We start from the raw sequence: 26,268 nt of genomic DNA, 5'->3' as shown, positions 1-26,268 counted from the left end.
CGATAAGACGAGCGTAAAACTAACAAATGATCTACATAACCAAAGAAAACGGAAAAGGGTGAATAAAATGAAGTTTTAATAACACGCTATACCACTAGCGGAGGCAAGCCACTTAAATCTGAGCAACTTTTGCTATCGTCTGTGTGGTCCGTAGACTTGCTCTCAGAATTTAATGAAATAAGTCGTACAACGTTATTTTATATTAGACATTTACTCTTCCATGCTTTCTTTATCAACTCCTTGGTGTGTATTACAACATTATGCCAATCTGGCGACGAAGTCTGGTTAATAGCAACTTAAATCACAATAAAGGTAAGTCTTCTGGTCAAAACTGTGTACCAATTAGGTTCCTTTCAGACTATGCTGATGCAATAGCTCCATAATTAACAATCATATACAACCGTTCGCTCGACGAAAGATCCGTACCCTAAGACTGGAAAGTTGCACAGGCCACACCAATATTCAAGAAAGGTAGCAGGAGTAATTCACTTAATTGCAGGCCCATATCATTAACGTCGATATGCAGCAGGATTCTGGAACATATACTGTGTTCTAACATTATGAATTACCTCGAAGAAAACTGTCTATTGACACACAGTCAACATGGATTTAGAAAACATCGTTCTTGTGAAACACAACTAGCTCTTTTTCGCATGAAGTGTTGAGTGTCATTGACAAGTGATTTCAGATCGATTCCGTATTTCTGGATTTCCGGAAGGCTTTTGACACTGTGCCACACAAGCGGCTCGTAGTGAAATTGCGTGCTTATGGAATATCGTCTCAGTTATATGACTGGTTTTATGATTTCCTGTGACAGAGGTCACAGTTCGTACTAATTGACGGAAAGTCATCAAGTAAAACAGAAGTGATTTCTGGCGTTCCCCGAGGTAGTGTTATAGGCCCTTTGCTGTTCCATATCTATATAAACGATTTGGGAGACAACCTGAGCAGCCGTCTTAGGTTGTTTGCAAATGACGCTGTCCTTCATCGACTAATAAAGTCATCAGAAGATCAAAACAGATTGCAAAACGATTTAGAAAAGATAACTGAATGGTGCGAAAATTGGCAGTTGACCCTAAATAACGAAGAGTGTGAGGTCGTCCCATGTGTACAAAAAGAAATCCGTTAAATTTCGGTTACACGATAAATCAATCAAATCTAAAGGCCGTAAATTCGACTGGATACCTAGGAATTACAATTACGAACAACTTAAATAGGAAGGAACACATAGAAAATGTTGTGGGGAAGGCTAACCAAAGACTACGTTTCATTGGCAGGTCACTTAGAAAATGTAACAGATCTATTAAAGAGACTGCGTACACTATGCTTTTCCGTCCTCTTTTAGAATACTGCTACGCGGTGTTGGATCATTACCAGACAGGACTGACGGAGTACATCGAAAAAGTTCAAAGAAGGGCAGCACGTTTTGTACTATCGCGAAATATGGGAGAGAGTGTCACTGAAATGATATAGGATTTGGGCTCGACATCATTAAAAGAATGGCGTTTTTCATTGCGCAGGAATCTTCTCACGAAATGCCAATCACCAACTTTCTTCTCCGAATGCAAAAACATTTTGTTGACACCGACCTACATAGGGAGAAACGATCACCACGATAAAATAAGGGAAATCAGAACTCGTACGGAAAGATATAGGTGTTCGTTCTTCCGGTGAGCTATACGAGATAGGAATAACAGAAAATTGTGAAGGTGGTTCGATGAACCCTCTGCCAGGCATTTAAATGTGATTTGCAGAGTATCGATGTAGATATAGATAGCATCCTTTATCGATCTTCCCACTAATGCCAGTATACCTTTTTGTTGTTCTTTACTACATAACCCTTAAGTTGTTGAGCCCACACGAGATCAATGGAATTAAAGTGGCAGTGATATGGTGGCAATTTTCGGAGCTTATGGTCATTTTTTTCCCCATGTCATCTACAATGTATGAAGGTAAAGTTGGTTTATTCTGAGCCACGAAATGCGATAATTCACCCGCTCTAAAGTCGTCTAGTATTGGAAGATTTCGTCTTTGTAACCAGTCGATAATGTTTTCTGGATGCTACTATAGGCGCCTTATGAGGATAGTCTAACGATACGAGGCATTGTCCATAACTATTACTACAGGTTTGCTCAAGTTTTTCACAAGCGCGTCTTTAAACCACTGCTGAAATGTGTCTCTCTTCATTTCTTTGTGGTAATGAGGGTTTTCTTCGATCTAAACAAAATATACAGTTTGCACGAGCCCAGCTGGTGTTGCTGCACGGAGAAAATCAGTTTACTATCTTTTCCAATGGGTTGTGGAATGGTGCCAGTTGCTGAATCATCTTCCAGCCTGTACTCACTGATGGCTTGCATTTACCCATGTTTCATGGAGCCAAGCAATATCGTCTAATTTTTCTTTCGATATTGTTTTAAAAACAATTCGTATACATTTCGTATACATTAACATGTGACCTAAAGTTCACTGAACGTATGAAGCGACAACAGTTTGGCCGTACCTTTTTGTAACACCGTGTAGTGTTGGACACAAACAACTTTCGAAGTTGGAAGAACACTGAGAGAAAAGTTTCCGTCTGGTTCTACTGAATGATTATGATGTCAGTCTCCACTTAAAAAACGATATTAGCAAGCTGCTGTCACTAAGCCGGCCGCGGTGGCCGAGCGGTTCTAGGCGCTTCAGTCCGGAACCGCGCGACTGCTACGGTCGCAGGTTCGAATCCTGCCTCGGGCATTGATGTGTGTGATGTCCTTAGGTTAGTTAGGTTTAAGTAGTTCTAAGTTCTAGGGGACTGATGACCTCAGATGTTAAGTCCCATAGTGCTCAGAGCCATTTGAACCATTTTTGCTTTCACTAATACATAATCAGTTCTCTTCGCCAAGGATTTCAGTGTGCTGAAATATGTCTGGTATGAATCACGGTATTTCGAGGATCGCCCGCCACAATTTAAATATCTTGCTGAACTTTGTTTTATATTGTGTTGTCCGTCGTTAATATTACGTGATGAAATTTCATTTATTTTATGCGAATGGCGCAAAAAGGTAATGTTTCGGAGGTTTTCTTACAGATGGTCATTATTGTAATGGTTTTATGTCGGAATGATGAGTTACTTGTTATTTTCAGTTACCAAAACACACATGAATACACATATGTGAAACGATAAACTAAAGAAACAGAAAGAGATGGATTAAAACTAAAAATAACAATTTAAAACATAAAACAAAAATAAGTAAAACAAATAATTAGAAAAATAATGGGAAGTCAGATATTTTAATTGGGGTATGTTGAAGATTCTCCGACAGTGCATTGTATACAAATTATTTTCCAAAAATGGTATTTTAGAAACGAGCTTTATTACACGTGAAAGCTTCTGTAATCTATTTTGTAACAGAAGTATTCATTTTTCAAAATTAATTAATGGTGGTGGGATATTTTCCAAAATTATTACAAAAGTTGATGATTCAATTTTCAAGAACGTTAATAACAACTTTTGTATGAAACACATGTTTTATATATCTTGGTTCTGAGGAAATCTCCTCTAAACCTAATACGCCACATTACCTTTTGGGATGTGTTTTATCCCTTAAAAGTGAAATTGAGCAAAAACGAAAAAATATGTACGGCATTATTTTGACCACTCTACACATCCGCGAAGTTTAATTGAGCTTGTTTATTTACACTTGTGAGGTTGTAAGTCTCATGAGCGACATATTCAAATGGTTCAAATGGCTCTGAGCACTATGCGACTTAACTTCTGAGGTCATAAGTCGCCTAGAACTTAGAACTATTTAAACCTAACTAACCTAAGGACATCACACACAGCCATGCCCGAGGCAGGATTCGAACCTGCGACCGTAGCGGTCGCTCGGCTCCAGACTGTAGCGCCCAGAACCGCACGGTCACTCCGGCCGGCGCGACATATTCACTGAGGTGACTAAAGTCATGGGATGGCGCCTAATATCGTGTCGCACATTCTTTTGCCCAGTGCAGTGCAACAGCTTCACGTGGCATGGACTCAACAAGTCGGAAGTCCCCTGCAAAAGTACTGAGCAATGCTGCCTCTATAGCCGTTCATAATTGCGAAAGTGCTGATAGTGCAGGATTTTTTTGCACGAATTGACCTCCCGATTATGTCCCCTAAATGTTCTACGGGATTCACGTCGGACGATCTGGGTGGCTAGATCATTAGCTCGAATTGTCCAAAATATTCTTCAAACCAAAAAAATGGTTCAAATGGCTCTGAGCACTATGGGACTCAACTTCTAAGGTCATCAGTCCCGTAGAACTTATAACTACTTAAACCTAACTAACCCAAAGACATCACACACATCTATGCCCGAGGCAGGATTCGAACCTGCGACCGTAGCGGTCGCGCGGTTCCAGACTGTAGCGCCTAGAACCGTTCAGCCACCTCGGCCGGCTCTTCAAACCAATCGCCAACAATTGTGGTCCTGTGACATGGCGCATTGTCATCCACAAATACTCCCTCACTGTTTGGGAACATGATCTATGAATAGATACAAATGGTCTCCAGGTTACCGAACATAGCCATTTACAGTCAATGATCGTTTCAGTTGGACCAGAGGATCCGGTCCATCCCTTGTAAACATAGCCCTCACCATTATGGAGCCACCACCAGCTTGCACAGTGGCTTGTCGAAAACTTGGGTCCACGGCTTCTTGAGTTCCGCGCCAAACTGTAACTCTACATTCAGCTTTTACCAAATGCAATCCGGATTCATCCGACATGGTCACGGCTTTCCATTCTTCTAGTGGCCGTCATCGTCGCCAGTCCAGAGGAGGGACTGTAGGCGATGTTAGCAAAGTCACTCGCGTCGGTTGTCTCCTGCCATAAACCATTAACGTCAAATTTCGCCTAACGGATACGTTTGTCGTATCTCCCACATTGATTTCTGCGGATATTTCACGCGGTGTTGCTTGTCTGTTAGCAATGAAAAGTGTACGTAAACGGCGCTGCTCTCGGTCGTCAGGTGGAGGCCGTCGGCCAATGCGTCTTCCGTGCTGAGAGGTAATGCCTGAAATGTCGTATTCTCGGCACAGTCTTGACGCTGTGGATATCGGAATACTGAATTCCCTAACGATTTTCGGAATGGTATGCCCCATGTGTTTAGCTCCAGCTACCATTCCGCGTTTAATGCGTGTTAATTCCCGTCTTGCGGCCATAATAACGTCGGAATCCTTTTCACATGAATCGCCTGAGTACAAATGACAGCTCCCCCAATGCACTGCCCTTTTATACCTTGTGTACATGATACTATCGTCATCTGTATGTGTGCGTATCACTATCTCATGGCTTTTGTCACCTCAGTGTACAGCCTCCTTTGCAAAGCGTTACACTTTCGCCGAATTCTGGCACTAAATCGAATTCCTGCAATCTTCCTCTTTACAATATGGTATCATGGATGGTGAGTGTCCACTAGAAGCAAAAGGTAACGTCGCGCCGGCCGCTGTGGCCGAGCGGTTCTAGGCGCTTCAGTCTGGAACCGCACGACCGCTGCGGTCGCAGGTTCGAATCCTGCCTCGGGCATGGATGTGCGTGATGTCCTTAGGTTAGTCAGGCTTAAGTATTTCTAGGTTCTAGGGGACTGATGACCTCAGATGTTAAGTCCCATAGTGCTCAGAGCCATTTGCATTTCTGGTAAAGTCGCGTGCGGTCCAAGATAGCATGTTAGCGTCCAACACGTTGAATACAAACTTTCTATACGATAGACCGAGTAGCGCTCTCCGATTCAGATTGTTCAGTAACGATGGTCTTGTCCAATGGTGTAAAGTACTCCTGGTCATCTATTACGCGGAATATGTATATGCGTTTGAGATCATTACAGGGTAACAAAGACAACAGTTCTAATAAATTAAGTGGAAGAATCGGAGTCGCATTCGAGATACGATCCTCCTAAAAATTATCCTGGCATGTCAACATTGTTCTTGTAGAACTGTTTCGACATGTGTACCGAACACGAAATCTTCTATCTATACATATTATAAATCAAAGTCCCCAGCGCAGTCTGTGTTTGTATGAGCAGACTGATCTCGAGAATTACTGTAGGGATTCTGATACGGCTTTCACCAATAGACAGATTGATTCAAGAGGGAAGTTTGTTTATATGATTTAGTACCGCTGAGTAACAATGAGTAAGCGGTATGTATAACATCTGTTTCATATATAATTGGCGTTTGGCAGTCATGAGAGCTACGAGCTGGTAAGCTACAAAGGAGGCAGTATGTGGCGGGAAAAGAACACTGGTATCCAAAAGCATCAAACGGAAATTTTGCAAGGTTGCGTTTATTTTGCAACAAAACAGTATAAACAGATAGTAGTAAAGCAGAAACAATGTAAAGAATACAGAACGAGACTCGTCCGACCAGGCAACATGTTCCCAGTCATCAACAGTCCAATGTCTGTGTTGACGGGCCGAGGCGAGGCGTACAAGTTTGTGTCCTGCAGTTACGAAGTGTTCAAGAGTGGGCCTTCGGCTTCGAAAACCCATATCGTTGATGTTTCGTTGAATGGTTCGCACGCTGACCCAGTATTGAAATCTGCAACAATTTGCGGAAGGATTGCACTTTTGTCACGTTGAACGATTCTCTTCAGTCGTCGTCTGTCCTGTCCTTGCAGGATCTTTTTCGGCCGCAGCGGTGTCGGAGATTTCATGTTTCACCGAATTCCTTATATTCACGGTACACTCGCGAAGTTGTCGTACGTGAAAATCCCCACTTCATCGCTACCTCGGAGATGCTGTGTCGCATCGCTCGTGTGCCGACTATAACACCACCTTCAAACTCACTTTAATATTGATAACGTGCCATTGTAGCAGCAGTAACCGATCTAACAACTGCGCCAGACACGTTTCCGACCGCAGCGCCGTATTCTGCCTGCTTACATTTTTCTGTATTTGAATGCGCATGCCTATACCAGTTTCTTTGGCGCTTCAGTGTGTAGTCATTCCTCTGGACCTAGTCTGGTTCCAAGTTAAGTATTTCAGTTTGCAAGTTTTAATAAAGTGATTATATTTTGTGTGTGTTGTTGTATCCACTCGACTTCCTCCAGAAGTAAATCTAGGCTTGCTAGGACCCACTACAGTGTCAAAGCGAATGTCTCAAGTGTTTTTTTCGTTCGGCACCACACACCGCAACTCCAGAGAGCAGCGAAACCTGAGCGGAATCTACGTCGGGCTTGCTGGTGTTGCGAAAATTGCGTGCCCGCAAAGCTAAAGGTCGCGAGGTCGAATCACGGTCGGATTACGGACTTTCCATTATGACTTTTAACCTAGCATTCACCTCTCAATGATGTGAAGATCTGCCAGGAAAGGCAGGTATTTCGGATTTCACGTTAAACTGTACACCCGCTTCCTCCGATTGGATAACGGTGGTACTTTGATACGCAAGTTGCCTAAGTGACGTCCCGTTGAAAGACTTGCACCAGGCCATTGAGCCAAGTGCAATTATTATTACCAGAATCTATACATTTCTGCTTCTTCTATACATCATACAAATATAACTTTTTCTGTTTATATCTGAAGGCTATTCTCGGGAACCACTGCTGAGATTTTGATAGGGTTTCACTATTAGATAGACATTCACCAGGAAAGTTGGTGTATATAATTTCATAATTTCCTACCGCTGCGACAGATGAGCCGTCCGGCGGTAGAAACTCAGTGCTACCCGTGCGAAGCTGAGAGGTTCGCTAGTAGAAAAATAATGTAAGATCGCCTCCGCTATTATCAAGGTGACAGCTGAATCTAAGATGGAATTTTCGAAGACAGATTGATGTGTATACAAAAATTCATAAGCACTGTTACAATAAACTTTTCGTTGGGAGACAGGTGTTAGTAGAACAATCCATCACCAAGTTCGCTTGCCATATCAAGCGGAAGCAAATTTATCAAAATATACAAATCATATGACGCAGAAATAGATGAAACCGTCTTCATCTGAGGTTTCGTCAAGGTTGGAAAGGTGTTAGAACTAATTTGATAGAGTGGGCTTGATAGAACAGAAACATTCATGTTAAAATGTAATTACCATTTTGGATCAAATTTAATATAATAATTCATGTACTGGAAAATAATGGGCAACTTATGATAGTCTATATTTTCCTCAGGATACTTTTGTTCCCACAGAATAACCTACACCCAGTTCGAAATAACTTTCGTTCCCACACACGGGTCTGACATCATGATCGTTATTAGAACACGAGGTAAAATTTGGAAGCTACTAAATTTGATGTAGCAATAAACTAATTGACGCAGAAAAACTGTCTCGTTTCAGAGTGTATCAGACGCTAATTCACTGTTTCTAGTTCTGTCCTCAGTCTTTTACGACGTACAACTTGCTTCAACACGTGCAAGCTGCCTACCAAGTTCACGAAACTGACTGTCTTCAAATTGCCCTACATAAAAAAATCATTGTACGTCTTATAGAAAGCTACAGCTGTAGTGGTGGCTTAGCAAGTAGCTGTGCCGTTTCCCACAGCCCTACTGGCTCTCTGTTCCAGCCTCTGCTTCCCAATTCACAGCGCTTCACTAAATGGCTTTTCACTTTCGTCACAACCAAAGTCTTTCTTGCTACGCTTGTATCTAAATATAGCTTACTGCTGTACGCTGTATGAAGTGGGACATTAATATTGGGAAACTCGACACGAAATAAAAATACGAGCGTGAGGGGTGGGAGGGGGGGGGTGGCAGAATTTGATATAAAACGAAAAAATTTGCTGCAGTCTTGTTCACTACCATAGTAGCTTATAACAACGCAATTTTTTTTCTGCGACTTTAGATATGAGAGAGATTCACAGTAATTGAAATCGGCGTCACATTAGTTTCTTTAAGCCACTAATCATTTCATGTAATATTGAAAAGCCTCAATTTGTCGTAGGCTGATGGAAATGACACGGATAGCGATATACTTCGTCAACCGGACCAAGACTACACATCACGCGAAAGAGAAAATGCACTTTATCGAGTGAAAGCGTAGTGTTGTCAGCGCAGCGAGAAACACGGACTACCGTTGCCAGATCCCGCTACATGAAAGGTCTGAACAAGACGCAAATTTTGTGTTAGTAGTACACCATCCGCCCAGAAGATTTCGAGATTGATTTTATTCCTGGCGTATAAGCGTTTTCAGCGCAGTAACTACGTTGACAGCTTGAACTAAAACCTACAAGCAACAGATGGGCATTCAACCAGTCAGTCGTGAGCAGGAATGATAAGTGGTGGACGTGCGGTAATAGTGTCGTCGCGTTATAAATCGCAATGGAGCAACATTTCTAAATCAAGTGTTCAAGACATTCTCAACGAAGTTGTGAAGAAGAGAAGATTGCGTGCATAATTTGTCCCGCACACCGTGACTCCCGAACAAAAACAATGAGGCATGTATGCCTGCCACGACTTTCTTGAAACACAAAAGAAGGACGATTCTTTTGTGGGAAAAATCATCACGAGTGACGAGACTATACTATCATTACGAACCTAACAGAAAATGACGAAGTGCATAGATTGTCAAGAAGGGTGAAAGATTTGACGACATAATCGACATTCAAGCCAATGTGATCGAGAGTTGAACGATATCCCAGAGAAGGACTTTCCTGACAGCTTCACAAAACACGTCAGAACACTGTTGCAGAAGCAACGAAAAAAGCATACCAAATTCACAAGAACGCAAAATCCCCAAGACTGGCTAAGTTTCACGGAAGCTCGAAATTTAGTGCGGACGTCAATGCGAGATGCTTTTAATAGTTTCCACAATGAAATATTGTCTCAAAATATGGAATGAAAACCAAAGAGAGTCTGGTCGTATTTAAAATACACCAGTGGCAAAAAACAGTCAATACCGTCACTGCACGACAGCGATGGAAAAGCGGAGTTACTAAATACAGTTTTCCGTAATACCTTCACGAAAGAAGACGAAGTAAATATTCCAGAATTCGCAACCAGAACAGCTGTTAGCATGAGTGACATAAAAGTAGATATCTTAGGTGTTGCGAAACAACTCAAATCACTTAAGAAAGGCAAGTCTTCCGGTCCAGATGGTACACCAATCAGGTTCTTTTCAGAGGATGCAGACACAATAGCACCTTTCTTAGCAATCATATACAGCCGCTCGCTTGACGAAAGGACTGTTCCTAAAGACTGGAAAGTAGCACAGGTCACACCAATTTCAAGAAAGGAAATAGGAGCACCCCATTGAATTACGGATCCATGTCACTCACCTAAATTCGCAGTAGGATTTTGGAGCATATACTGTACTCGAACATTATGAATCACCTTGAAGAAAATGACTTATTGATACATAACCAACACGGATTCAGAAAATATCGTTCTTGTGCAACACAGCTAGCTCTTTAGTCCCATGAAGTAATGAGTGCTGTCGACAAGACATCTCAGATCGATTCCACATTCCTAGATTTCCGGAAGGCTTTTGATACCGTTCCTCACAAGCGAATATTAATCATATTGCGTGCATATGGAGTATTGTCTCAGTTGTGTGACTGTGTTCGTGATTTCCTCTCAGAGAGGTCACAGGTCGTATTGATAGACGGTAAATAATCGAGTAGAACAGAAGGGATATCTGGCGTTCCGCAAGGAAGTATCATAGGCCCTCTGCTGTTCCTGATTTACATAAATGATCTAGGGGATAATCTGAGCAGCCCCCTTAGATTGTTTGCAGATGACGCTGTAATTTACCGTCTAGTAAAATCATCAGACGATCAATTCCAATTACAAAATGATCTAGAGAGAATTTCTGTATGGTACGAAAAGTGGCAACTGGCACTAAACAAAGGAACGTGCGAGGTCATCCACATGAGTACTAAAAGAAATCCGATAAATTTTGGATATACGATAAATCGTACAAATCTAAGGGCTGTCAATTCGACTAAATACCTAGGAATTACAATTACGAGCAACTTAAATTGGAAAGACCACAAAGATAATATTGTGGGGAAAGTGAAACAAAGATTGCGCTTTGTCGGGAGAACACTTAGAAGATGCGACAAACACACTAAAGAGACAGCCTACATTACACTTGTCCGTCCTTTGCTGGAATATTGCTGCGCGGTGTGGGATCCTTACCAAGTAGGATTGACGGAGGACACCTAAAAAGAGCAAAGAAGGGAAGCTCGTTTCTTTTTATCGCGCAATGGGAGTGAGAGTGTCACTGGTATGATACGCGAGTTGGGGTGGCAATCACTGAAATAAAAGGCGGGTCTCTTTGTGGCGAGATCTATTTACGAAATTTCAATCACCAACTTTCTCTTCCGAATGCGTAAAAAGGTTCAAATGGCTCTGAGCACTATGGGATTTAACATCTGAGGTCATCAGTCCCCTAGAACTTAGAACTACTTAAACCTAACTAACCTAAGGACATCACACACATCCATGTCCGAGGCAGGATTCGAACCTGCGACTGTAGCGGTCGCGCCTTTCCAGACTGAAGCGCCTAGAACCGCTCGGCCACACCGGCCGGCGAATGCGTAAATATTTTGTTGACATCCACCTACGTAGGGAGAAATGATCATCATAATAAAATAAGAGAAATCAGAGCTCGAACGGAAACATTTAGGTGTTCCTTTTTCCCAAGCGCTATTCGCGAGTGGAATGGTATAGTAGTATGAAAATGGTTTCGATGAATCCTCTGCCAGGCACTTAAGTGTGAATTGCAGAGTAACCATGTAGATGGAGGTGTAGATGTTCGTATGGTTGTACCAACGTTCTGTGTGTTGCACTCAAGTGTGTTGAGACTATGTAGAACACCTGACGCATCAAAACCTACCATGTTTACTTTTCTCTATTTTTCAATGATCCAGTTTCGAAACTTTCTCGAACTGGCGCACAGTGGGCCAACTCGCTCAAAGCCTGGACAAAATAGAAAGAAAGGTGCATGTTCCGACTTTAGACCCACGAAAACTTGTGTATATTGCACGGGTGCATACCCAATCAATAATAATGAGCGTGTGGCATTGGTGGCCGGGAGACCCCTCGCGGGGCGGTTCGGCCGCCGCTCCACAAGTTCTTTAACGCCACTACGGCGACTTGCGGGTGAATAAGGATGAAATGATGATGAAAAACACACACAACACTCAGTCATCTCGAGGCAGTGAAAATCCCCGACCCCGTGCGCCGGAATCGAGAGCGCTACCGCAAGACCACGACCGCGGACACCCAACCAATGTTGTGTTACCATTCCAGTCTCAAGTCGACACGATACGTGCTGGGACAGTTGACGGTAAACAGCGAACCGGAGAACGACACATTTTTCAAATGTCATTTGTGTGGCCTGTTTAATATATGACAGCGAATCTGCGTAGCTGTCTGGATACAATACGATAGGGACCACTCCAGAAGGTACGTGTATCACATTTTTAACTGGTGTCATGACGTATAACGACTTAAAACTACACTACAACAGATATTATCCGAAATCGTTAGCTACAAAATTTCCTCTGCGTGGCTCCAGTTTTGTAAATGACTCTCCTACTACATCGATAGTATAGTGAACGAGTTCAAATATATTTGCGTGCAAATACTTGCACGTTTTTTGTAGACAGCCATTTTTTCTACCGTGCGACTGTGTCACACGGTATAAATGGTCCCTCACCATTGCATTTATCTCACAGACTATTATCGGCATAAAAAATGTCATTTGAGTTTTCTGTAGAATTCTAGGGGAGCTATTCGGATTTGTGGCCATAAATCTTTTTTGCCAATTGGCAAATAATTTCTTTACGAAATCAAAATTTCCCCGAGTAATATTGTTTCCTTCTTTCGATAATCCTGCAGATGTATTCAAATTTTGTACAGAGAGCTCTAGAATTAAAACACAGAAATCTAGAACTAAAATATAGCTATCGAGAACGATGAAAAAGGTATCTTTCTCCAAACTCGGATGCCTCGGACTTCTAATATTCTGCAATAATGCCCGATGTCGACATCAGTTCACATGGACTTGATGCACGGAGATTTTACACGCAAATATTCCCGTGCGAAAACGATGCATGACCTATTCCATCGGCTTTGGCATCTTCGGACCTATTTATTTCGAGATTCCAGAAAGTGACAATTGAAGATGATGAACAGATATCACCTAAGGTAAAAGATCTGCTTTTCGAACCATCTCCCAGTGGACAACCCCAAACCGATTCTTCCGAAAGCAATAATGACGCAAGCGACGAGTATCACGGTGATTTCGAAAAATGGTTCAAATGGCTCTGAGCACTATGGGACTTGAAATCTGAGGTCAGTAGTCCCCTAGACTTAAAACTAAGTAAACCTAACACACACATCCATGCCCGAGGCAGGATTCGAACCTGCGACCGCAGCAGCAGCGCGGTTCCGGACTGAAGCGCCTAGAACCGCTCGGTCACAGCGGCCGGCTCGACATTCCAATATGGCAAGGTTTTGTACCGGAAGTTTTATTCGAATTCGCTAAATTTATAACTTTTGATCCGTCATTTTGAATTTCAATTCCGACATCTGATTCCTAATTAGTGCCCCAAAGAATCTAAAAAGAACAGTTTTGTAGGATTTTATATCCATTTACCTATTATGCCAAGGTTTTAGAGCGAGTTGGCCCACTGTGTGACGGGGTATGTCATGGCGTCATTACCAGTGGGAACAGTCATATTGTCCATCAGAAGTTTTACGGTAGACAGTATGTTCGTTGTATAGTTTCATGCAGGGAGTGTAATCACGCTGCAGAGCGTTGCTTACAGAACTGAAAAGGACGTCGCACTAATACATCACATTGACCACACCCAATTGCGCAGAACACACTGCAGAGACACCAGCGAGCTAGCGCTGTGATCACGACACTGGACTCGCACTGGGGAGGAACAGGGTAAAAAATCTTCGTCCGACTACCCTGATTTAGGTTTAGCGTAATTTAGCTGAATCGATTGTGCTGAATGCAAAACAGAAGAACTCACAATAAAATTTCTATGAAGATAAATAGTATGAATTTTTACAAAACTAATGTCGAAAAAACGCAAATGTAGGATAATAAAAAACTGGTTGCTAAAAGCCAAAAGAGCCATGTAAAGTCAAAGTGCAGCTGTGAAGATGACGGTTGATTTGTGGGACGCTCAACTGCGCAGTCATCGGCGCCCGTACAAAGTCGTAATTTTTTCACACTCCAATATTTTAAGCAGTCCAATCTAGCCACTTTCACGAATGATGACAATGATGTGTACACCACAAACACCCAGTCCCCGGGCAGAGAAAATCCCCAATCCGGCCAGGAATCGAACCCGGGACCCCGTGATCTAGGGGCAACAACGCTAACCACTTTTTCCTCTTATTTTCGCCATAGTTCGTTGCATGTGTTCGTGGCGGACGTCCCCTGACGCCCGTTGAAGTTCTTAGTTGACCCATTCACTCAGCTTTTTTTTTATTTATTTATTACAGAGCGCTGCTAAACCTTTGACCGAACACGCTCAGCTACCGTGCCGGCATAGGGCACGAGCTGGATTTTCCGCTACACCCTCTGCTAGAAATGAGAGAAAATCGGTAGGCTTCATATAAATGTACGAGAAGTAATGAACGCCTATGGCAACTGATGATGCTTTGTAAATAAAAGCGAGACGCGTCTGGTGTGAAACAGTCTTAACCCAAGCATCAAACGCCGAGCTGTATTCGCTTGAAGTTGCTATGGCATATAAATCATATGACGAGTTCACCTCGCAATGGGCGCTTCACTGTAGCAGTGCGCAGAGTTCATTTTCTAACCAACAGATGGCCCTTAAATGTATACTAAAGCGAAGCACAGGCCATGTGCTTTATGCGGTAGCTGAGGTTACTAAACAACTAACATGGCAAAGAGAGTCGTTCGTGGTCATGATGAGGAGGGTTCACACAAACTTGTTGACAGTGTTTCCAACAGTGGAAATGAAGTAAGTAATTTGTCATTCAGTGATTCAGATTCTGAAGAACCGCAAGCAGTAATTCGAAGTGCCCTTCAATATCAGAGGGGAATGGGTGGCGTAGAACTGGAAGACCAGATTCTTCTTGATATGTGCAGATTTAACTACTTCATTGCCGGCCGCGGTGGTCTCGCGGTTCTATGCGCTCAGTCCGGAACCGCGCGACTGCTACGGCCGCAGGTTCGAATCCTGCCTCGGGTATGGATGTGTGTGATGTCCTTAGGTTAGTTAGGTTTAAGTAGTTCTAAGTTCTAGGGGACTGATGACCACAGATGTTAAGTCCCATAGTGCTCAGAGCCATTTTTTGAACTACTTCATTATGTATCAGAAGATCGCTGGACGGAAAGAAAACCTGTTACATCGACTTAGAACCAACGTTGCACAGCAATTGCTAGAAGACTGCACAGCTACCTGAGTACTCTGTTCGCGGGCGACCATCAGCGAGTGCCACCCCTACGAAGACTAGGCAAAAACATGGACTCATTGCCAGATGCACATACCCTCAACAGAGAAGGAAAAAATACTCAAGAAAGTGTGTCGCGTGCTACTTAAGAGGAAGGAGAAGTGAAAGAGCACGGCAGTCTAAAAAGTGTGGTGTTGCTCTACATTCAGAAGACTGTATTGAGATCTACCATGCCCAACGGTCATACTAGCTGATATGTAGTAAATCTGATTTCACAGCAACCAGTACGATATTTAAATAGATCTCACTGAGTGAAACTGTAGCACGATTCAGACAAAAAAACAAAGAAAATTCATATATAACAGCTATTATGGCCGATGGCCATCCAAATAAACATATCACAAATATTCTTTTATACGTTCTTACACAGACGAGATTCCCGCTGTATTTACTAAATAACGCAGGAACTGTACACTCTGAACTACGTAAAAATGTATTGTGGTTTACACACAACACTCCCATCGAATACCACGACGCCTTATGAAGCTTTTCCTTTCCCCATCCGTACCAAAACTGAGTTAATAAACTGAGTTAATGCTGCCCCTTTGTGGACAAGACACAGGAGCTAACGATGTTAGCAGGCGAGACGCCGAACCTAACGTTGTCAGCGTGCGGCAGGATGGCGAGAGACAGTGTTTCCGCAACACGGTCTGCTGCGGCCTCGCCTGTTAACTACAGTTCCTGTGCTAGATACGCGCCCATGAATTCGTCATCACAGGATATCTGGTTTCATCTACATGAAACACTGCAAATTCTTAGTTTTCGTCTATTCCCACGTTTTAAAACAAAAGAACGTTGATAAACTGCTTGGTATACATAATCGACTATGTGCGACTCGGAAATTCCACAGTTTTTAATTTTCCTGATATGGTCCTACGGTTCTTCCTACGATGTCGCCTCTTCACTTTATGTATACAAAAATAAATGCTCGAGAAACCATTTTTTTAAAAGGAAAGATAAAGGAAATATTCCTCAAAACGTTTCTTCACCGACACAATCACCAAGAAATCTCCCACTATTACCGGTTTCAACACCACAACAGTAATCTTCAGTGTTCAAGCGCACAGCCGGCCGTGGTGGCCGAGCGGTTATAGGCTCTTCAGTCTGGAACCGCGCGACTGCTACGGTCGCAGGTTCGAATCCTGCCTCGGGCATGGATATGTGTGATGTCCTTAGGTTAGTCAGGTTTAAGTAGTTCTAAGTCTAGGGGACTGATGACCTCAGATGTTAAGTCCCATAGTGCTCAGAGGCAGTTCAAGTGCACCTGTCGAATATGCGGTGACAACATTTTACGTTCTCGCGATGACTTACGCCCTAAAAACCGATATGTTTAAGTGATTTATTGATTATGTCCGTGAATATATATTTCTGAAAATCTGTTTATCACTATAGTGTCCATTACCACACTAGCTTTACTTTGTAAAATGCTTCAACAAATCTTCCAACATTTTTTTTTCCACATAGTAGTGCAAAAAATATTCAGACAATCAGAGGGTTTGGAACTTGCACAGAGATGAATCATTGTTTTAAGAAATATATAAACCAAAAAATTCAGCTACTTTGAAATTTATTCAATGCGGAAATGTAAGAAATGGCTCTGAGCACTATGGGACTTAACATCTGAGGTCATCAGTCCCCTAGAACTTAGAACTACTTAAACCTAACTAACCTAAGGACATCACATATATCCATGCCCGAGGCAGGATTCGAATCTTCGACCGTAGCGGTCGCGCGGTTCCAGACTGAAGCGCCTAGAACCGCTCGGCCACAGCGGCGGGCAGAAATGTAAGATATAATTATGCAACTTTCATTGCGTCATATAAAACAAACCGATAATTGGCTGTTTGTGGTGGGCTGAGATATTGTCAGGCACGAAAAGATGAAGTGTTCCAACGTAAATTTCGAGGGAAAGGTGTGGCGATGGTGGAGTATTTTCAGGGGAATCACGAGTGTGTCTGGTACTGGACACTTGTCGCAATACTTGATAAGAGGTGCCCACATAAACTGGCTTTTATCAGAAATATTGACCCTTAGACGATGTGTCTAATAGTGTATTTTAAATACGACAGTATGCCATCTTAGGCACTGTATAACAATAAAACACTTGATAATGGCACTTTAAAGCCTAAATAATGATCGTGTAAAGGTAACACTGCAAATAAAAAACAGTCTAATGGCGGTACTGACTTTAAAAAATAAATAATTCGTATTTGCAAGAAATTATGCTCTTCATCTGATGATTATATGGATTACATTGACTTTAATGAACAGTTGCATATGTCAAAATCCTGCAGTGGAAACTAGCAGCAAATCGTCGACGTACGTTCTCAGTGTTGGACAATCATTGGTAATGGAACATAGTTACTTAAAATAAATTTAGTTCATAATATAATATTACAGAGCTAATAGGTATGACTATCTTTTTGTCTCTTTTCATTTGGTCGATTTTATAAGTGTAAGACAAAAATGGCGAGGGCAAAATACAATACAAATCGAAATGGCGAGCGGGTGTCTGTGGCCGTTGCTGATGCAGTTAACACACTGCTTTGTAGAACTATTTCGACCTGTTGCAACATCTATAAAAAAATGTTCTCTCCGGTATATAAGGATCAGTAGTAAACAGAAACATTGTGGACATAGTAATTCATTACTTACCGCCACATTCTTCTAGTATCTGTACTGTTTCGCCGATTTCCAGTGGCAAGCCGTACCTCGTATCACCACGCCAGTTGTATATAACTGCAACAAAAGATGAACAAATTACGGTCACTCAGTAAAACTGGATTTTAAGATGCTAGAGTTTTGTGCCCACAACACCACCAGACAGGTTTCATTGTCGCGGTGGACAGTTGTTAAAATGTTTTGGCTCTTCAGAGTATGTTACTTAACACAGATTGTGACCTAGAGTCTTTCAAAGTAGGTCGGTGAGGTACATGTTTCTGATTTTTAATAAACTTACGCGTTGCAACTAATAACTGTCCAAAATTCATGCAGGAACTGAGGCGATTGACAGTGACATCATTAAATCCATAAGAAACGTAGGGACCAATTATTTTTGGCGCTTAATTTTTGTATGAAGAGTTCCGAGATTTCATCATTTTCCAAATGGATTAAATGTATTTGCATAATCATCGTGTTGTACGAGCAACTGCACTATGAATGCGGTAGCTTTCTGTCATACTACCTTCAATACTTCCTTCTTCCGCCACTAAGCACCTGTTGCTCACATTGAACCAACACTAGTGCTCGGGTATTGTGCTTTTCTTAGATTGTTTCTGCTTACAAAATAAAATGTTATTTGATTGCAGTCGATGTTGCCGACGGAAACGTGCACATAAGCTAACCAAATGGCAAATACTTTATAGTATTTGAAATGGTAACCTGGTATGTATAGTATTTGCTTGGAAATGTAAGAAGAAATTATAGATTACAGCATTAAAATCAGCTGCAGTATTCAAAGTATAGTCGAAATAAAAGAGTCAACTACGTAACGACATTAAGCCCGCTGAAGGCTGCTGAAAGCCCGAACGCATCCTGAGGAAAATAAGTGCTAAAAATATGAGTGTTACTGTTCAAACCAGTGACCTGCCGGAGTTGAGAAAACCGCTTAAAAACAAATTATAAACAAAGGAGCCCTAGACTGAAAGTTTCAATGCCACTGGCACACAGAGACTCTAGTTTGGCCTGTTTCAACATTAAGAAGAATATAACATTCTACAGTCATTTCGCAAGCGAGAGCTAAGAGGCTTTTGGTTTCAACATGTAACCAACAAACACATCAGACCGTTTTCAACGGCTTGACGAAAACACGTGGATGACCCCGAAACCCATCAGGCACAACTCAACATCGAAAATAAAACGAGCTAAATTTCAAAGGAAATAAGGATCTAGTGTATAAAACTCCTTAGAGACTGAAGTCGTCAGAGACGGAATACTAGTCCATTAGACGACTATTTCACGTGTGTACCGTGAATATCAAGAATCCGGTAAAACATCAAATCTCCAACACCGCTGCGACCGAGAAAAGATCCTGCAAGAACGGAACCAACAATGACTGAAGAGAATCATTGCTGCAGATTTAGGCATGTTTACCAGTTTCTTTGGCTCTTCAGTGTAGAAGATAATCAACATGGCAACAAAAATTTGAAGGATGGTTTGGACAAATACGAAAATCAACGGATGGGAAGAAATCAGTCGAATAATGACGAAATAAATCTCAGGTGAACACCCTGGTATGAGTGTGCATAGGACACAATATTTCGGCAATAGACCACGTTGCCATCATCAGGTGCGCTGATGTACTATGCACACTCATACCAGGCTGTTCACCCGATATTTATTTCGTCATAAAATACGCCTGGAGAAATAGAAGAATCACAGTCGAATAATATTTTTGAGTGCCCGGACATCTTGTGTTTAGCTGGGACAGACAGTTTCATGTTCGCATTTTTGTATGGTAAGCAGATAAAATGCGAAATAATTACTTAAAACGTACAACACTCATTCGAAAATATTGAAAAAATTCTTTGAATGTTGTTAAAGTTTATGAAGTATTGTGTAAAACTTTCCTCTTATTGGCCAGTCATTCCAAAGAGGGAGTAGTCGCTATTCTTTTTATTTGATTTTATGTCTCACGGGTTCGCAAATAATAACCGTCTCTTCAAAATTCATATCGACAAATGACGCTTGGATTTAAAAAAATATCGTGACTGTCATTCTTCGTGAGTGCTCTCCATTTTGATGGCGTGACGTGACATGGACGGAAAAAATTTTGTCACGGTGAAAAAAATCAACCGTGCGCGCTATCCATTATAGAAGTTGACGCAACTGACTGTTTCGAGTGACATTTTTATAATTAGACAAGGTGACTAGCAGATTACCGTATCTCATATTTCGTATAAGTTTTTGTGGGAAGTGGAGCATTAAATCTTTCCAGTTTTGGGCCGTACAAATGTACTTTTTAACTAACCGGCCAATAATGATTTCGCTTGGTAGAGTTGATTACTGAAACAAAAGAAGACTTTCAAATCGGGAACGTTCAAAGACTGAATATACGTCAGGTTTCCCACATCGAACTTTACCTTATTTCTGGAAAGGCATGCCTTACTATCAGTCATTTAACTACAGACAGTGGTTTTCAGAAGACAATGCTGAGCAACTAATGGACAGAAGTTTAAAGGTATCTCTTCTAGACTACTTTCAGGCTATTGTTGCATGGACTCAAAATAGATTTGACAAATAACTACTTTAGACAGTAGAAAGCGAACATTGCATAAAGGAAGCAGAATGTGATTAGGTTGTTCTCTGCTTAACAGTATTTAATTTTCCATTTCCCGAAAATAAATACCGGATTGCCGAAGTGAAAAGAGAAGTGCCACCCCCAAACAGGTGCAGTATTACATCGTTGCAGAACTTGGAGGGGCACGGCACTCCATGTGAAGAGCCAAAGGCAGCAGGGCGTGTCTCTATTTATTTATCGTATTGCAAAACAGATACAAAGATTACAAAGCTACTATATGTCAAAATTTAAACACAGCTCTTCAGCATAAAACAACACAACTGACAACAGCTATATACGGATATCAAGGTCTTTTACTTATTTCATCACACCACTCGTCGTTGTCAGCAAATCTTCAACAGGATCCCTGTAAGCACGTGCGGGATATGTTGATATAACATCAGAAACTGTCTGTCGTTCAGCACCACAATCACACGATGGTGATAAAAATTGCCTCACTTATGGAGAGTGTCTGCAAATCTTCCATGGCCCGTTCAGACACGGTTCAGGGTAGTCCAAATTGCCCGACGCTGGTCGAATCCACGGGTTTCTTCTGGATTCAAGGGGCAGTTTCAGGCATTGTGGAGGCCAGTGGGGGGCAATGACTGCTCGCGTCACATTGCATAAGTCACAAGTGCCTTCTGGGTGGTGCTAAAGAACAATCACTTCAAAGCAAATATCTAAAGCCAAGGAGCAGAGTTCGATTCCCGGCCGGGTCAGGGATTTTCTCTGCCTCGTGATGACTGGGTGTTGTGTGATGTCCTGAGGTTAGTTAGGTTTAAGTAGTTCCAAGTTCTAGGGGACTGATGACCATAGCTGTTAAGTCCCATAGTGCTCAGAGCCATTTTGAACCAAGGAGCAGAGGCAGCCAGATAATCTCAAAGATCTCCTGGCCAAAATGAATTTGTCACAAGACACGGCGTGTCCCTTTTGGGATGTTAACAGTGCCAGTGCCTGTGGTACTTCGGTATTAATCCTGACAGCTGGGTTCTCTTGCAAGCTGTAGTTAACAGTAAACCTGAACCATTGCGTATTGCACTCTTATCCCCTTGTGCCATGTTCCACACAGCCTTCGCAGCCGGGGTCACTAAAGCATGACAGTGAGTAGTGTTGAACCAGGAGAGAGCTGGTTCGAATATTCATAGTCGGAAAAGTTTTCACCACTTATATTTGGGCATCAAACGCAGCACAGGTTCTTGCGTACGGTTTCCGATCAGAGAATCAATGTCTTCGATTGAAATATACGCCTCTTAGCTGTTAATTATAGACTGAAGGCATATGGCTGTGTTCTACATCTTCATCTACGTTGTTGGTGATCAGTCTTCGGGCACAAGTTTTAAGCGTTCCACCAACACTTATGCTCCAGAGGCACTGCAGTTGCAAGGAAAGAATCGTATATATTCTTTGAAAACCGTTTGGTAATAAGGAAACAGGTACCGTTGACAGCACTAGCGCTGAGTGCAATTTAATTTAACGTGTACTGAATGTTCCACTGTAGACTCACCATCCATTCCCAACTGTGAACTGACGTGACAAGTTTCGTACATTTTTCTGGCAGTGACAGTTCCAATGTTCGTCGCCACAGTTATGTTAATTGTACGAGAGACAAAGTGAATGCAGGGGGGAGCTATGAAATGACTGCATACGGAGGAGAAATAAGAAGTTGCGCCTCTACAACAGGACAATCCAGTCAATGGCTATGTGGCTTCCGGCCTGAGCCATAGCGGATCCTTACCGTAGCATGCGAATCTGGCTACAGCGTGTCGTGCCACTCACTGATAATTAAGAACCACGGGCCGAAAAGCACAGAGATACTACGAGAAGGATTTGACAGAGCAGTGGCAGACCTAAGTCGAAACAAGTGCCCGGGAGTAGGTGATTTTCCGTCAGAATTACTGATAGCCTTGAGAGAGCCAGCTATGACCAAACTCTACCATCTGGCGTGCAAGATGTATGAGACAAGCGAAATACCCTGAATGTAATAATTCCAATTGCAAAGGAAGCAGTTGCTGAAAGGTGTGAAAATTACCGAACTATCAGTTCAACAAATCATGGTTGCAAATTACTAACACGAATTATTTACAGAAGAATGGAAAAACTGGTAGAATCAGACCTCGGGGAAGATCAGTTTGGATTCAGGAGTAATGTAGGTACACGAATGGCAATACTGACCCTACAACTTATCTTAGAGCCGGCCTGATGACCGAGCGGTTCTAGCCGCTTCAGTCCGGAACCGCGCGACTGCTACGGTCGTAGGTTCGAATCCTGCCTCGGACATGAGTGTGTGTGATGTCCTTAGGTCAGTTAGGTTTAAGTAGTTCCAAGTTCTAGCGGACTGATGACCTCAGAAGTTAAGTCCCATAGTGCTCAGAGCCATTTGAACCACTTATCTTAGAAGATACGTTAAGGAAAGGCAAACCTGGAGAAAACTTAGAGAAAACATTTGACAATGTTGACTGGAATACTCTCTTTGAAATTCTGAAAGTAGCAAGGGTAAAATTCAGGGAGCAAAAGACTATTTACAACTTGTGCAGAAACCAGACGGCAGTTGTAAGAGTTGACGGGCGTGGAAGAGGAGCAGTGATTGATAAGGGAGTGTGACAGGGTTGTAGCCTATCGTAGATGTTAACCTATACATTGAACAAGCATTAAAGGAAACCAAAGAAAAATTTGGAGGAATTAAAGTTCTAGGGGAAGAAATAAAAACTTTTACGTTTGCTGATAATATTGTAATTCTATCAGAAACAGCAAAAGACTTAGAAGAGCAGTTGAACGGAATGGGCAGTATCTTGAAAGATGAACATCAACAAAAACAAAACAAGGGCAAATGAATTTGGCCGAATTAAATCAGGTGATGCTGAGGGAATTAGATAGGAAAACGATACACTTAAAGGAGTACAGGACTTTCGTTAATTGGGCAGGAAAATAACTGATGATGACCGTAGTAGAGAGAGACTATGAAATGCAGATTGGCGGTGGCAAGAAAGACATTTCTGAAGAAGAGAAATTTATTAACATCGAATATAGATTTAAGTGTTACGAAGTATTTCCTGAAGGTATTTGTCTGGAATGTAGCCATGTATGTAACTGAAACACGGACGATAAACAGTATAGACAAAAAGAGAATAGAAGCTTTCGAAACGTGGTGCTACAGGAGAATATTGAACATTAGATGGGTAGATTACGTAACTGATGGGGAGGTACTGAACAGAACTGGAGTGACAAGAACTTCGTGGCACAACTTGGCCAAAAGAGGAGATCGGTTGATAGGACACATTCTGAGACATCAAGGGATCACTAATTTAGTACTGGACGGAAGAGTGTGGGGTAAAATTCGTAGAGGTAGACCAAGAGATCAATACAGTATGCAGATTCAGAAGGATGCAGGTTGCAGTAGTTATTCGGAGATGAAGGGCCTCGCACAGCATAGAGTGGCATGGAGAACTGCATCAAAACAGTCTTCTGACTAAAGACCACAACAAAAACAATAGGAAATACTATAAAATTATACCGTAATTTTAGATAACGCGGCACAAAATCATAAATTTAGTCTTCAGTAATTGTAGCACATAGAATGTACAGGCTAAAGACGTTTAGAGCATCATACAGATAAGGCAACAGTTCGCAAATCGTCACTTGATCACGACAATTCAATACAAAATTTAGAGTTCCAGAGCGCTACTTGTCAACAGCATCTGTAATAATTTCAAACACAAACGCTTTGGTCAGTGCGCAAACAACTGAATGAGTCTCTGTACTCATTACAGAGTGTGGGAACAAGTTTAATTACAGCCAGTTGTTCAATTAAGCGAAGTCCTAACATAACTGGTATGCCATTGTCTTTACCTCGCCAGTAGATATGATGTCTCAGAGGGGACGATTGATGGCGTGCTTGCTTAGTTTGGTGCTGTGTACGTTGCTTTTTAGGTGATTATAGAAATGAAAGGAAGAGTGTGAAGTCTGCTGTGGGAACAGAGCTTACTCCTTCGATCAACACCAGTGGGGCCATCGAAGTCAATATCTCCTAAAGACGACCGAAGCACCATCAACTGTGTAACACGTTCTCAGTCGGCAAGACACAGCCGATACGTTTGCTCTTAACACGCAACACTGATGCGTAGTCTAGTGATCAGTAACTGTACGTTGCCCTTTGCCATCTCCTTACCAAAGAACTATCAACAATAAAAGTTCCGTTCTTCGTCAGGATTCGAGTCTGCCACCTCCTTGCAGATCCGCACTGTGCCAGCGTGCGTTAGTGTCCTTGACTGCGGAAGTGTGGCGTGAGTACCATTCTAGTTAAAATACAATAGTTTACGAGTAAACTTTTAAATGTAAAATGTGGACAGTATTATTTAATTCTTTAGTGGGGCTGTAAGTCGCTGAAGCGTGACGCCAGGGATGACGGTTAGGACTGAAACAACCGGTTTTCTGTTATGCCGGCTCTTTCCATCTCCATTTTAACTTGACTGTTAAAATCACGCAAAATAACCAGTTTCAGAAATAATCGATTTCCGGTTTTTTGTTGCTATTATTTCAGTAATAAACGTGCACATCGAACAAAGATTGAAAAATTCCGACATTTCCTAACACTTTTACATTTCACGTTTCAAGATAGGAGAAAGTTGGTGATTGGAATTTCGTGAAATGAATTTCGTCGCAACGAAAAACGCCTTTCTTTTAACGATTTCCAATCCAAATCCTGTCTCAGTTCTGTGACACACTCTTCCACATTTCGCGATAATACAAAACGTGCTAACTTCCTTGAAATTTTCTATGTACTCCGTCAGTCCTATCTGGTAAGGATCCCACACCGCGCAGCAGTATTCTAAAAGAGGACGGACAAGCGTAGTGTAGGCAGTCTCCTTAGTATGTCTGTTACATTTTCTAAGTGTCCTGCCAAAAAAGAGTAAAACAGACAAATAAAAGAAAACTTAGTCGGTCCAGCAGTCACTGATTTTCTCGGATAGTAATGAGGGGCTGAATATTACAACAATTTCACCAGTATTCTCTTACAGATTCTAATTTTTAAATCTTTGCTTAAAGATCATGTTGTAATCGAGGTTCATACCAATATTTGGGCGTTACGAATATTCCGTGCTTACCGGTGGAAACTGAGGTTGGAGAACTCAGTTTTTCGTATTAAGTTCTCCTTTTCCAACGACTACAAGCAAATAAAGGCATGTTATGTAGATACAGGCGGCAGGTAAGCTACGAGTATTTTCTAATTTTATTGCGAACTATGAATGAATTGTTAAATTTTTAATTTATTACTGTACCTATAACTGCCTTTCGCTTTTATTACTTCTTAGAAAGGATAAACAAATAATAAGCTCTAGCGTCGAATCTGTAGCGTTGTTTTTCTTTAGTTACTCCGAATTAGAACCCATGATTTAGCCAAATATATATCTCTTTTTAATGGTAATGTGAATACAATCGATTTTTTTACTGATAAAATCAAACATTCTCTTTCAAAACATAAAATGAATAATTTAGATAATAGGAGAAATATAACATTTCACGAACAAATATATGACATCAGTTAAAATTTCAATAATGAATTAATGCATCGGCCAATATTTACTATCCAATCTGTTCA

At 41.7% G+C, this 26,268-nt stretch overlaps 1 protein-coding gene across 1 annotated transcript in view; it reads right to left on the bottom strand.

The window, feature by feature from the left end:
- The window catches only part of LOC126248717 (dedicator of cytokinesis protein 3), a 1,129,652-nt gene that overhangs the window by 896,422 nt on the left and 206,962 nt on the right, over positions 1–26,268 (bottom strand). Inside the window, exon 2 of the mRNA XM_049950022.1 lies at positions 18,050–18,133. Within this exon, the coding sequence (XP_049805979.1) occupies positions 18,050–18,133 (84 nt within the window). The remainder of the gene's footprint in view (positions 1–18,049; positions 18,134–26,268) is intronic.

This window comes from Schistocerca nitens, chromosome 3 (genome assembly GCF_023898315.1).
Source record: "Schistocerca nitens isolate TAMUIC-IGC-003100 chromosome 3, iqSchNite1.1, whole genome shotgun sequence".
Lineage (NCBI taxonomy): Eukaryota > Metazoa > Arthropoda > Insecta > Orthoptera > Acrididae > Schistocerca > Schistocerca nitens.
This window is presented reverse-complemented; position numbering and strand designations above follow the sequence as displayed.